At 41.8% G+C, this 14,821-nt stretch overlaps 1 protein-coding gene across 1 annotated transcript in view; it reads left to right on the top strand.

The window, feature by feature from the left end:
- The window catches only part of RAD54L2 (RAD54 like 2), a gene marked incomplete in the record, with an annotated part of 296,852 nt that overhangs the window by 72,214 nt on the left and 209,817 nt on the right, over positions 1–14,821 (top strand). The window contains 1 exon segment of the mRNA XM_029599564.1: positions 5,494–5,692. Within this exon segment, the coding sequence (XP_029455424.1) occupies positions 5,494–5,692 (199 nt within the window).

Below are 14,821 nucleotides of genomic sequence, written 5' to 3'. Positions count from 1 at the left end.
GGATGGATATGACCTCAGTTACTGCTGCCTTAGACTGGATGACCAGGGAAATTGCTGTCACTGTGGCGACATGTCTCTGCAATCTCAAAAGTCAACAACCTGGAAAATGGAGGAGCTACATAAGACTCTGCGGAGCTACAGTCAATCTGCCTAACAGAGTGGATCCTCTTCTTGTTTCACTGGTGTACAGTTGAGCAGAAGCTCCTTGAAATTTTCCCAATGGAGAAAGGTGGAGTGCACCAGGAATCTGTTTTGGGATCATTGCTTTTTAATATATTTAGAAATGGGAACAACAAGTGAGGTGATCAAATCTGAAGATGACACAGAATTATTCAAAGTTGGCAGAGGAGGGTGAAGCAAGATGGCTGCTCAAGGTTAGATGGAAAGACACTATTTCTGTACCTTGTTTTCTTCTTTCTTTTTGTCCTTCAATAATAGCAATCCATCATGTCTTTTTCATGTCTACTATGTCTGATTCGCCAGGGGAAGAACTCGTTGCCAGTGTCATTGAGGGAGCAATGCTTCGGCCAGGGGACGAGGTTTCCAAGGACTGATCCCTGCGGTACACCACTAATAACAACACCTCCTCAGAGAAAACTCCGTTTATCCCTACCCTTTGTCGCCATCCACTCGGTCAATTTCTAACCCAGTCAGTCACTCTAGGATCCATACCAAGGGCACACTATTTATAAGTCTTCCATGCAGACCCATGTCAAAGGCCTTGCTGAAATCCAAGTACACTACATCTAGCGCTCTTCCTTGATCCAACACTCTGGTCACCCAATCAAAGACATTGATTAGATTTATCAGAGAAGATTTATCTCTGGTAAAGCTGTTCTGCCTTGCAATCCATTGGATTCCAAAAATTGCACTATCCTCTATTTTAGTAGTGATTTCATTAGTTTGATCACCACAGAGGTCAGACTAACTGGCCTATAGTTCTCAGCCTTCTACTTATTTCCGCTTTTATGAATAGGAACCACATCCGTCCTTTTCTAGTCCTCCGGAACTACTTCAGACTCTAAAGAAGCATTGAAAAGATCAATCAGCAGAGCTACCAGGACATCTCTAAATTCCCTTAGTATACTCAGATGTATCCCATCTGGCCCCATCGCCTTATCTACTTTAATTTTAGTTAGCTCTTCATGAACACACTGTTCTGAAAAGGGTTTACCTCACTTCCAGTCTTATTTGTGTTTATTTTATGTGGTCCTGTTTCAAGCCCTTCCACAGTGAACACCGAACAGAAATATTTGTTAAGCAATTTTGCTTTTTCCTCATCATTCTCAACATATTCCTCCCCTTCTCCTTTGAGTCCCACAATGCCACCTTTGCACTTCCTTCCATCACTAACATATCTTTAAAAAAAAAAAAAAAGTCTTGTTCTCCCCCCCCCCCCCCCCCCCCCCCATTTAACTGTATTTGCTATTTTTTCTTCTATTTGAATTTTTGCATTCCTGACTACTTTCCCAGCTTTTCTTAATTTTTTAAGACATTGTCACCTTTCTTCCTCTTTCTGCTATCTCCTGTAGTTTAGGAATGCTAACTTTTTCTCCCTTACATTTTCAAGTACTTTAGAAAACTATAATGGTCTGTTTTTCCTCTTCCCTTTATTTACATTCCTAACAAAAAGATTAGTTGCCCTTATGATATCTCCTTTTAGTTTTGCCCACTGCTTTTCTACTTCCCCTAGATTTTCTCCATCCAACTAACGACTCCTTGAGGTACACCCCCATTTTGAGAAAATTAGTTTTCCTGAAGTCTTTGTCTCTAGAACGCGATGATGCTATCTGCGTCCTCCTAGAACTTGTCTTCCACTCCTGAATATGTCAGCAATGATACCGGAAGATTGTAGGTTTAATGCTGTTTCTCAGTTGGCTAGGGCTATTGCTATAGGAATAATCAAGAAAGGAATATAGGTCAGTGGCTAACAGATTTACCTTTGAAAAGCCGTCTTCTAGGCTTTCCTTTTGAAGTTTATGGCTTGTTCAGTTTGTGTCTTGAAAAGAGAATCAAGGAACTGGCACTCAAGAAGCATTTTTATCTTAGGACTATCGGAGGCCTGGACAGTATGTCTAGAGACAGTATCAATTTGCTGCATTCCTTCAGAGGAATGCCCTCAAGCAGATTCAACAAATAAACATACTTTGCCTGTGGTCATTTTTAGGTGAAACTCAAGTACCATGGTTTACAAACAAGACAAGAAACATGATTCCTGACTTGTTTCGCCTCTTCTTAGTGGATCAGCCTGATTGGGGAGAAAGCAGTTTTTTCTAGGGACCTGACTCTCTTCCACCCAGGACCCGAGGATAATGGAAATAGTAGAACGATACCACATAGTTTCACTCACCCCCTACTTGATCCTGTATTATTTCCAAGTTGCCAATAGACCTAGAAAATCAAACAGCCATTTGTTACAGTCTCTCACCTCCTTCCGATCAAAGCAATTATGAGAATATCAGATTTGAATAGATTCAAGGGAATATACTTGAACTATTTTGTTGTTCTCTGTTGATCTGGGGTTCTCTAACTAGTTTTGGACCTAAAAGTGTTGATCATGTTTGTGGAAATTGTTTTTGCTATTTGAATTTACAGAGCATGTACCTGTATGCCCTAGCTGCAGATCAGTTCCCAATGCTTTTGTTGTAGACTAAAGTGTTAGTTTACTTTATGAGCACCCACCAATTACTCTACTATAATTGTAAGAAACATCCAGAAGCTCTTCTGGGATTAAGGCAAGGCTAATCCTCATAGCACCAGCCTATTCATGGTAAGCATGATATCCATATTGCGTCGATCTGTCAATTTAGTCTCCGGTTCTATTGGGAACATCTCAGATTGTCATCACATGGAAGAAATCACGCTCTTTCATCCAAACCTGCCATTGCTAGCCCTCCCAGCATGTATGTTGAATATACAGTAATCGCCTCCTTACTCCTCCAAATTTTTGGGAAGGATGTTATGATTTCCATCAGGAAACCTTCACCAGAAGATCCTGTGGTTTCAAATGGAAGAAGTTCTCTACTTGGTGTAGGGAACCTGATGGATTTCTTCTCCTGTGGTCTGACAGACTTGCTTCAGTTCCTTTTCTTCCTCTTGTACTCAGGCTATAGCACCTCTTCAGCCAAAGTGCATCTCAGTACTATTGTGTGACATTCCAAATCTCTGGTCAGTAAACTTCCAGTGCCTTGGAAGCTGTGTAGTTCTAGTTCAACTCATAAACTCCTTTCAAACCTCTCAAGTTGGTGGATTTGAAGTTTCTCACCTGAAAGTGTTGTTTCTCGTGACTGTCTTTTCGGCACGAAGAATAAGTAAACTACAGGCTCTGGTTTCGCATTCACCATGCCTTCAGTTTTTTCTTAAAAGGGTCCTTCTACAAACTCATACCAAGCTCCTTCCGAAAGTGGTCTCTGCTTTCCACGTTGATCAAGCTATTGTGCTACCTACAGTCTTTCCAAGGCCACATGTGTAGAAAGAAGCATGGTCTCTTCACTCCTTGAACTGAGCTCTATTATTCTATCTAAAGAGAACTTAACCTCACTGTCAAGCTGCTCAACTGTTTGGGTCATTTGATCCCAATAAATTGGGAAGGGCATTTGGCAAACTAACTTTGTCCAATTGGTTAGCAAATTGTATAGCACTGTTACATTCTGACTGGTTTACAGATTACAGATTTTGTCAAGGCTCATTAAGTGAGAGCTATGGCGACTTCAGTGGCCACTTCTATTGGAGACATTTGCAAAATCTGTTCATACCTTCACGTCCTACTGTTGTCTGGATAGCATGTCCCGAGGAGAAAGTAACTTCAGACCAGCAGTTCCATGTAGTCTGTTCACAGAGTAGTGTACTCTCCACCTGGTGGGGCCAAGTTGTCTTTTTAAGTGATTTGCTCCGCAGTGCAGATCTCAGCTTGGGACTCCCCACACATTGCGGTTAATTCATACCTACTTGTCCATGGAGAAAGCAAGTTTGTTTACTTGTAAACAGGGTTCTCCAGAGACAGCAGGATGAATTAGCCATACTTAATACCGGCCTGCCCACCTCCCTGGGAATCAACTACTTTGCTAAAGCTTGAGCTCTGGAAGAGAATGAGGGAATCACAAGGCATTGTGCACAAAGAAGAAATGCCACGCATGCTCAGTAAAGTCTTTACGGATTTCTGAGAACTGGGTCCATGTTGGCGTCATCAGATGATGTCACCTACATGTTAGAGCTGATTCATCCTGCTGTCTATGGAGAAACCTGTTTATAGGTAAACAAGTTTGTTTTACTTTGGCTGTTGCATGTGCCTGGCAGAGCTCCTCAGCTACTGCTGCTCCCAACACTCAGCAAGTCACATTCAGTGTGAACTGTATCCTCTCCCTGTCTTAGTCTGAGGATAAGACAGAGGCTGAAATAACTCAGAGGAAGAAGATGCTATGTTCACTGTGTGTTCTCCACAAAGTGCAGCACACCTATCCATGTTCTGTATGCTACCCATTAATTCCCATATGCTGGTAGCAAGGAAGGAGAGGTATGCTTGAAAAAATATGTTCTCAAAAAGGAGCTCCTATATGTTTAAAAGTCACCTCTGGTGTCTCTTGTTGCTGCAGGGTGGTAAGGGCAAAACCCAGGTGCTAGTCTGGATTTCAGCATCAGGCAATGGTGACCTTTCTGTGGCACATTGATCAGGTCAGAAAAGCACACTGGTTGGGAAACTATGATCTATATGATCTCATCTTCATAAATCCATTTCTTTTCTATTTTGGTGGGAAACTGGGGTATTCTGTAAAGACTACTATCTTCGGTCTCTTTTTACAATTACATGTCCTAAACTGGGGAACATATAAAAAACTGAGGCAGGTACAGCCGAATTGGCTAGGTTATTAGGATGCTTAATTTTCAGCTTGAGACTGTATCAGGGAGAAGTCATTGATCAGACACTCCGCTGCTTTTTACAAATAATGGTATAGACTGATATGGGAGTTAGAACAAGAATTGATTCTAAAAGAAAATTCCAATTTCCTACAATCTCATGTAGCTATTGCTGTGGTCACTGAATTGCAAGAAACTGGAGACCATAGCTGTTCTCCCTATTTAAAAAGAATACCATAGTTCAGCAAGGAAAAACATAGTGACTGCCAACAACTATAATGTCAAGATTTAAAAATATTCTTACCCACCTATTTGGTCACAATACTAGATGACATGCATTATTATTATGATTATCAACATCTGAATGTTAACTTAGGGTACCTAGGAGACTTGTAAGAAACCTGTATAATGGTATTAGCTCATTTATACTGCTTATGACTTGGAATAATGAGCCATTAATACAAATTATAACTGGAAACAGAGCGGTAAAGCAGAAATTCTATTCTATGTTCTTAATTATCCTGCTATTTTCTGAAATGAAAACAGCTAGTCCATGGCATGAAGTCTTGGTCCCAGAAAACTGTGAGCTGCATAGAATATACTCTGACCTAAATTCACTATGTTGTATTGCCTTTTCAGAGCAGTCCCAGGAAGCTTTGCTTGATGCTGAGAATGCTCAGCATGGGGAAGATGAAGAATGGAAATGCTCTAGTTCAACTACCTCAACCAAGAGTGAGCGGAAGGCACGTCCCTCACAGAATCAGAGTAAGAGCTCGCCCTCTGAGGATGCCAAAAAGAAACGAGCGCAGAAGCCTTCACACATGAGGAGAAATATCAGGTGAGGCACATTGGGACTCTGTTCAGATAAAAGAAATGTTCTTATGTATCATTTTTCTCCTTGTGAAGTATTTGTATGTCAGCTGGTTTCCTTGAAGCTTCATATTCATCTCATCCTACTCTTTTGATAGCAGTTCTTTGCCAGTGAAACACAGTCCTAATGCACAGATGACAAACTCCAGTCCTCGAGTGCCACAAACAGACCAGGTTTTCAGGATATCCACAATGAAGATGCATGAGAGAGATTTGCATACAATGGAGGCAATGCATACATATCTTTCTCATACATATTCATTGTAGATATCATGAAAACCTGGTGCTCGAGGACTGGAATTCACCATACCTGGCCTAGTGTTTAGTACAGTGCATTGCCAAGCTGCATAAGAACATAAGAACATAAGAAAATGCCATACTGGGTCAGACCAAGGGTCCATCAAGCCCAGCATCCTGTTTCCAACAGTGGCCAAGCCAGGCCATAAGAACCTGGCAAGTACCCAAAAACTAAGTCTATTCCATGTAACCATTGCTAATGGCAGTGGCTATTCTCTAAGTGAACTTAATAGCAGGTAATGGACTTCTCCTCCAAGAACTTATCCAATCCTTTTTTAAACACAGCTATACTAACTGCACGAACCACATTCTCTGGCAACAAATTCCAGAGTTTAATTGTGCGTTGAGTAAAAAAGAACTTTCTCCGATTAGTTTTAAATGTGCCCCATGCTAACTTCATGGAGTGTCCCCTAGTCCTTCTACTATCCGAAAGAGTAAATAACCGATTCACATCTACCCGTTCTAGACCTCTCATGATTTTAAACACCTCTATCATATCCCCCCTCAGTCGTCTCTTCTCCAAGCTGAAAAGTCCTAACCTCTTTAGTCTTTCCTCATAGGGGAGTTGTTCCATTCCCCTTATCATTTTGGTAGCCCTTCTCTGTACCTTCTCCATCGCAATTATATCTTTTTTGAGATGCGGCGACCAGAATTGTACACAGTATTCAAGGTGCGGTCTCACCATGGAGCGATACAGAGGCATTATGACATTTTCCGTTTTATTCATCATTCCTTTTCTAATAATTCCCAACATTCTGTTTGCTTTTTTGACTGCCGCAGCACACTGAACCGACGATTTCAATGTGTTATCCACTATGACACCTAGATCTCTTTCTTGGGTTGTAGCACCTAATATGGAACCCAACATCGTGTAATTATAGCATGGGTTATTTTTCCCTATATGCATCACCTTGCACTTATCCACATTAAATTTCATCTGCCATTTGGATGCCCAATTTTCCAGTCTCACAAGGTCTTCCTGCAATTTATCACAATCTGCTTGTGATTTAACTACTCTGCACAATTTTGTGTCATCTGCAAATTTGATTATCTCACTCGTCGTATTTCTTTCCAGATCATTTATAAATATATTGAATAGTAAGGGTCCCAACACAGAACCCTGAGGTACTCCACTGTCCACTCCCTTCCACTGAGAAAATTGCCCATTTAATCCTACTCTCAGTTTCCTGTCTTTTAGCCAGTTTGCAATCCACGAAAGGACATCGCCACCTATCCCATGACTTTTTACTTTTCCTAGAAGCCTCTCATGAGGAACTTTGTCAAACGCCTTCTGAAAATCCAAGTATACTATATCTACCGGTTCACCTTTATCCACATGTTTATTAACTCCTTCAAAAAAGTGAAGCAGATTTGTGAGGCAAGACTTGCCCTGGGTAAAGCCATGCTGACTTTGTTCCATTAAACCATGTCTTTCTATATGTTCTGTGATTTTGATGTTTATAACACTTTCCACTATTTTTCCTGGCACTGAAGTCAGGCTAACCGGTCTGTAGTTTCCCGGATCGCCCCTGGAGCCCTTTTTAAATATTGGGGTTATATTTGCTATCCTCCAGTCTTCAGGTACAATGGATGATTTTAATGATAAGTTACAAATTTTTACTAATAGGTCTGAAATTTCATTTTTTAGTTCCTTCAGAACTCTGGGGTGTATACCATCCGGTCCAGGTGATTTACTACTCTTCAGTTTGTCAATCAGGCCTACCACATCTTCTAGGTTCACCGTGATTTGATTCAGTCCATCTGAATCATTACCCATGAAAACCTTCTCCATTACGGGTATCCTGGGTTTGATTACCAGGTCAGGTTTATACTTTCTAATCTGGCTGGCACATGGAAGTGATACTTGGTGGCCATCCAAAAAGCAGGATCAGGCATCATAGCTTGAAAGCATTATATAATTTCCTGCTTATCACATGAATTACTGTAATATTCAGTTTCTTAGCATTCAGACAGGTTAATCCACAAGAAGTGGGTTAAGCACCTCTACCAGCAGATGGAGTTGGAGCAAAGCTGATATCACGGCATAAATACCTCAGCACTGACATCAGCCTGCCAGTATTCTCTGTCTCCAGCAGATGGACGTGCATTTCCCTACTGGGGATTGCTTAAAAAGAAAAGAGAGAATTTGCCCCTCTCTCCTGTGGTGATATTGTATGGTCCCTCCCTCAGCTGAGTTTTCCTGAGGTGATATCTGCGAATCCCACCCTCAGTAGTGTGCCTTGGTACGATAGCTAGTTTTCTGGCGTAGAATTAGCTGTAGAGAGAAAAACAGCTGAGAGGCTAGCGGGTGCAGGTGGTGATGGCATTTTGCGCCTTCTCCCCTGCAGCCTGAGACAGACTCTATACTTGGCCAGGATGGGCTGAGCTCAGGTAAAGAGTAAAATTTTTATTTTTCTATCATGTTTATTAGAGACTCCGTTACAAACATACTGCAAAACTGGTATATATAGAACAGATACAAAACAGTGAGTAAAAAGTGTTAACGGTACTAATAGTAAAAGCTATGCTAATTGTTCCAAAAACCTTTGCACAGAGTGGCTCAAAAGAGAATTATAGCTTGAAATTAAACAAGTATTTATAAAACACAGTCAAAACCTCAAATTTTTATCTTCTTTCTTCCCTATAACCAGTCTCCCCTCCCTCCCCCCCCCCCCCCCCCCCCCCCAGGAGTTGGTATTGTATTCTAGAATAAAGGTAAGATGGGATAAGATATCTTAAAGGCATAAAATCGAACTATATGTCTTACTGAAGATAAGTAGGTGGTCTTATGTTAGTGTGCAAGACTGTGGGCTATACAGAGGGTTACTCATAAAGTATAGGTACCTAGACACCTTAGTGTCCCTCAGGTTTCTTGACCTTTCCCAATAACAAACTCCATAAAGTAATAATAAGTGGAAGAGAAAAAAAGAAAAAGGAAAAATCTATCAACTAATACTATTTATGTTTTCCTTAATTTTGGGAGATAAAAATGCGTAAAAGGGTCTCCATGTCTCCAATATTGCATGAAATCTTTTAGGGGAACTCCTCTTCGCAGAAAGGAATTCAAACGTAAATATTCTAATCATTCTTTGAAATCGGTGTTCCGCAGAGGAAGGTGAGTTCTTTAGCCAATGTATTAATATAACCTTTTTACCCATAAGACCCATTTTTGAAATTAAGGTTTGACCATACACATCTCGTTCTGATCTTCCTTGGACCCCCCTCCCAAAAAGCCGGATGTTTGGGTCATTTGGTAAGTCTTTTCTGGCAGAGAGCTGTCCTCAGGGCCGCTGGGTTTTTCAACATGGCGTGCTCAAATGAGAAGTGCTTCAAATCAGGCACTTTCTTTCTCACTGACATCGTGGCGATTTCTGCTAGCTGCCAGTAGCTTTTTTACCTGCCACGTTGCCCTGATGTTTGCGATTCGGGAGGATATATTCAGGTCAGGCTCGTAGTGCTCAGTTTAAGCCACCATTCTTAGTGTAACGTCACTTCCTCCCTCCTCTCCACTCATTTGGTAAGTCTGTACTCATAATCCTCTTTGACTGACATTGTACTTGTTGCCAGAAATGCTGAATGTGAGGACATGACCAGAACATTTGAATATAGTCTCCTGGGGTTGAGTCACACTTCAGGCAACAGTCTGTTGGGGATTGAGTTGCCTTGATTGCCTTATAAGGTGTCCAGGAAAAGTACCAAAGAAATTTTAATTGGGTTTCCCGTAACATGATATTCTCAGATATCACTGGAATATCCAGAAAAAAAGTTTTTAAAAATTTGAAAGGATAGATGGAAGTCTGGCCATGCTTTCCATTTTTGGTAGAGTATTCTCAGGGTATTATCTTGGATGGTGTTTACAAGTGTTTTACGGATAAAAGCTATGGATAGTTTCACACCTTTTTTTGGAACCTCAAGAATAATCTTGTGCAGTGCTATGGAGGAATTCGATTCATGAAGTGTTGTTCCGAAGGATTCAATAAAATGACGTGCTTGTAGGTATCCGTAAAAATGATGGGATGGTAATTGAAATATTTCTTGCAGTTCTTGGAAACTAAATAACTGTTGAGTCTTTGGGGAGAATAATTGGTAAAAGCTTCTAAGTCCTTTTGATTTCCAGCTATTGAAAACTGTCTTCCCTAAACCTGGTGGGAACAGAGGATTTTGACTGAAATGTAATAGGGAAGAGGTGATGTTTGGGTGGCCCACCGCTTGTCATAGAAAAGCCCAGGCAGTCAGGAGATGGGATTTTTAATGGTGGGGTAATACCTTAGGGTCACTTTGCATTACAAAATTCAGTGATGGGATCTTGTACCATTGAATAAGATGGGAATATGGAATATATCTAGAGGATTCTAGGATAAAGTCTTCGACCCAACCCAGCATCAAACCTAGGTTGTACATCCTCAAATTGGAACAGCCAATCCCTCCCTGGGCTAAGGGTTTAGTTAAGATCTGTAGAGATATTTGGGCTTTCTTACCATTCCACAGGAAGAGGCGAAAACGTTTTTCAGTTCCCTTGTAATCTCTTTTAGAAATCCAAATTGGGGCCATTTGGAAAATATAGAGCCATTTAGGGATTATCATCATCTGGAGAAGATGTATTTTCCCCCAGAGAGATAGAGGAAGACTCTTTCAATGAGATAGAGAGTTAGCCATAGCTTTCAACAATGGAGTGATATTAGCCTCATATAATAAAGATAAGTTAGCTGGGATTCACACTCTTAATTATTTCATATCTCCAGCCACCCATTTTAATGGGAATGTACCTGGACTGGAGGGTCGGACATTCCCACAAATATCCAGTACTTCTGACTTATTCTGGTTAATTTTAAGACCTGCAAACTTACCAAAGGCCTCTTGGACTTTTAGTAAGGGGGGAAGGGTTATGATGGGGTGGGTTAAGAAGATCAACATAAGATCAAATAACCGTGGGAGTAGCTTGCTTATTGTGGCGGTTACTACCCCTAACAAATTAAGCCTGATACTTCACTTTGAATGCATAGCCAGCGCAGCTCACTGCTGGCAGGGGGGAATGAAGAAATAGGATTTACATCCAGACAACATCTAACAAGGCATTGATCTGAGCAGTATGAGTATACAAACATCGGGGTAATTTGCTTGATACGACGGTTACTACTCTCAAACATTAAGCCTTAGACTTCTTTGATGCAGCTCCAACACTGCTCTCTGCATCAGTGGCGGGGGTGGAAGGAAATTAAATCAAAAAAGTTACCAATAAGAGCACTGAACTCAGTGGTCGGAGTAACAGATAAGTATGAGGAAATAAGTGTGAAAGCTTGCTGGGCAGACTGGATGGGCCTATTGGTCTTCTTCTGCCGTCATTTCTATGTTTCTCTGTTTCTATATAACATGTCATCCGCGGACTGAAAGAAACCTACAATGTCTGGAGATAAGGTCGAAAGAGGGCAACCCTGCCTCACCCCTCTTCTAATGTTTACTGCTGTAGATTTACATCCATTGGCCAGGATAAAGGAAGTTGGGCTATTGTATAGGAGAGAGATGTATGTTAGAATAGTGCCCTGGAAGCCAAATCTCTGCAAAGCTGAGGATAGGTATGGCCAGGAAACCCTGTCAAATGCCTTCTCAGAATCGAAGCCTATAGCTAAGGCCTGTTCTTGGTGAATTTGTCAGATGTTCATGGCGGAAAGAAGTTTGATATGCAAACTTGCGGTTCTACCTTTGACAAAACCCATTTGGTGGGCAGAGATAAGTGAAGGGAGTATTACACTGATTCTGTTGGCTAGAACCTTTGCTAAGATCTTACAATCACAATTTAAAATGAAATGGGATGGTAAGAAGCGGGATTTTAAGGGTGTTTTCCAGGTTTGGCTAGGAGAGTGATATGGGCGGTATTTAACTCAGGCGAGAATACCCTCAGTCAGGGTGCTGGTGAAAGAATTTGTTAAATGCACCAACAGACTGGTTTTAAGGATTTTATAAAAGTCATAGGATATTCCGTCTGGGCCCGGAGATTTCCCTGATTTGGTCTCAGAGATAACGTGTAGAACCTCAAAAGTTTGAATTGGTCTATTTAGGAAAGCTAATTGCATCTCAAAGAGTTTGGGGAGAGGCAGGCCTTTGAAGAAGTCTTCTTCCTCGTTTCGTCCACCTAGTATATCATCAGTATATAAGGAATCATAGAATGTTTTAAATACCTCGCAGATCTCTGCCTTAGAAGAGACCACCTCCCCTATTGTTTTTTTCATCTTGGTAATCACTGTTTTCCCCCTGGCTGTCCGAACGGCATTAGCAAGGTATTTACCCGCTTTATTACCATATCTGTAGAAATTATATTCAGAAATCTGTAATGATTGTTGGGCTTTGTAATGAAGAAGGGAATTGAGGCTTTCCAGAACCACAAAGAATATGGTTTTATTTTCTGGGGTAGTGGTCTGGACTGGTCTATTTTTAGCTGAATGAACCTGAGATTCCAACTGTAGGATCACACTGTTTAGATGTTTTTCTCTTACTTAAGAAAGCAATGATTTCCCCACGCATAACAGCTTTTCCAGTCTCCCAGAGAAGTTGGGGTGTGGCGGTATGAGCCTGGTTGTGTAATAAAAATTCATCCCATTTGTCCTTTAGAAAAGTCTGGGTCTGTTATTGTCTGTGTAGCTTTAGAGTTTACGTTTTTGTGGAAGAGTATAGCTACCCCAGCTTTTTGCCCCATGGCTGCTGAAAAATGACAGGATCCCACCCAATCCCGGCGTAATTTGTTACTCTCCGTGTCTGATAAATGAGTTTCTTGAAGGCAGGCTATAGAAGCTCCACTTTTTCGCACGTGTATAGGATTTTTTTCCTTTTAATTGGGGAGTTAAGGCCATTTTCGTTCCATGAAAAGATCTGGGTCCCTACCATACTTTAAAGGGTAAATGAAAAATCTTCTTGATGACCCACTTTTTCCTTTCAATCAGTGGAGCCCCCAGCCTAGCCCCACTGCTCGTTGAAACCCTACATGCACCAGCATCAAGGACAGTGCGATGTAAAATGGTCAGCTCTCTCTCTCTCTGAAAAGAAAGGGTTAGCCACATTAAACCAAGAAATACTGCAATTGGTTGAAGACAAACTGCCCTCCAAAAGCCATGATACCCCAACATAAATTTCCCCTTTAAACTAATACCAACTCTCTGATATCCCCTGCCTCTCTCCCTCTCCCACCGATTCAATCTTCCAAGGCTCGTCCTCCCTTTAAAATTAGCTTCCAGTGCGCAAAGTCAATCAATCTTGAATAGCATCCATAATGCTTTACGCAAAGAAACTAAAATGAAGATTCTTCTTTGGCTCAGACATGGAAATAGCCCAACTCATGGAATGGGCAGAAGTACATCTTCAGGAGAGCTCAGCCTCACACATTGCAGGAAAAGACAATGTATGAGCTGACTTTCTCAGCAGACAGAGTCTGGATTTAGGGGAATGGCAATTGTTAAATGAAGCATTACAGCTCATTGTGGGTCATGGAGACCTCCCATTTCTAGACTTGCTGGCGACATCAAATAATGCGAAGGTTCCTCATTTCTTCAGTCATAGGAGAGATCTGAAGTCTTTGGGTATCGATGTTCTTGTGCAGAGTGGCCGGAAAGCAAGCTGCTATATGCCTTTTCCCCCATTACCCAAGTTGGGCACAATGATTAGGAAGATTGAGACACACACGGGGTTGGTGCTTCTGGTGACGCCAGATTGCCCTAGGAGGCCATGGTATGCAGATCTGCGGAGGTTCCTGATGAACTCTCCTCTCCGATTACCGGTCCACAGGGATCTGCTATGGCAGGGGCCTATTTTTCACAAAGATCCAGCTCAATTTTTATCATATGGTATGGTCCTTTAGAGGGCTTGGTTGCTGAAGCGTGGATATTCCACTGCTGTTTTTCCATCTTGCTTTGAGCGTGAAAGTTCTCCACTTTCTTAGCCTACGTTTGGGTTTGGTGAGTGTTTGAGGCTTGGTGTGAGGAACCAAGGGGTTTATCCTTGTTCGGTTAAGATCCAGCTTATTTTGGATTTTTTGCAGAATGGGTTGTTTAAAGGCTTGGCACTTAATTCCTTGAAGGTACAGATGGTGGCTTTTGCCTGTTTCCGAGGTCAAGTAAATGGTGAACCCTTGTCAGCCCATCCAGATGTAGCCCGGTTCTTGAAAGGGGTGAAACATCTTCATCCCTCCTTGTGACTGCTGGTGCCTTTGTGGAGTCTTAATCTGGTTCTGGAATTTCTGGCTAGTCCCACCACTGCGTAGCCTCTCCTTGAGGTTACCTACTTGAGGGCGGTGTTCTGCACACACAGTTTCTGAGCTGCAGGCTCAGTCTTGCCTGGAACCATTCCTGCAAGTGCCTCTGGGAGTGGTCCAGCTGCAAACTGTTCTGTCTTTTTTTTTTTTTTTTTTTTTTTTACCGAAAGTGGCCTCAGATTTTCACTTCAATCAATTGATACCCTGCTGATAATGGACAGGGAGAGAGATGTGGATAAATATTATCTGTTATGGACCTTGGATGTCAAGCAGCATATCATGCAGTATTTGGAGGTTCTAAACCTCTCAGGAAGACTGACCAACTGTTTATAGTCCATGGTGGGAGTAAACAGGCTGAGCTGGCGTTGTGGGCTATGGTAGCCCACTGGATTAAGGTGGTTACCACGGTCGTATATGCGGATGCTGAGCAGCCTTTGCCTAGTCAGGTTTGGGCTCATTCCACTAGGGCTCAGGCAGTGTCATGGGCGGAGATTAGATTGTTGAGATTGAGATTTGCCGAGCTGTGACGTGGTCCTCCTTCCACACCTTTTCCAGACATTG

The sequence above is a fragment of the Rhinatrema bivittatum genome, chromosome 4 (genome assembly GCF_901001135.1).
Source record: "Rhinatrema bivittatum chromosome 4, aRhiBiv1.1, whole genome shotgun sequence".
Classification (NCBI taxonomy): domain Eukaryota; kingdom Metazoa; phylum Chordata; class Amphibia; order Gymnophiona; family Rhinatrematidae; genus Rhinatrema; species Rhinatrema bivittatum.
The sequence above is the reverse complement of the archived record's forward strand: the minus strand, read 5'-3'. Positions and strand labels throughout refer to the sequence as shown.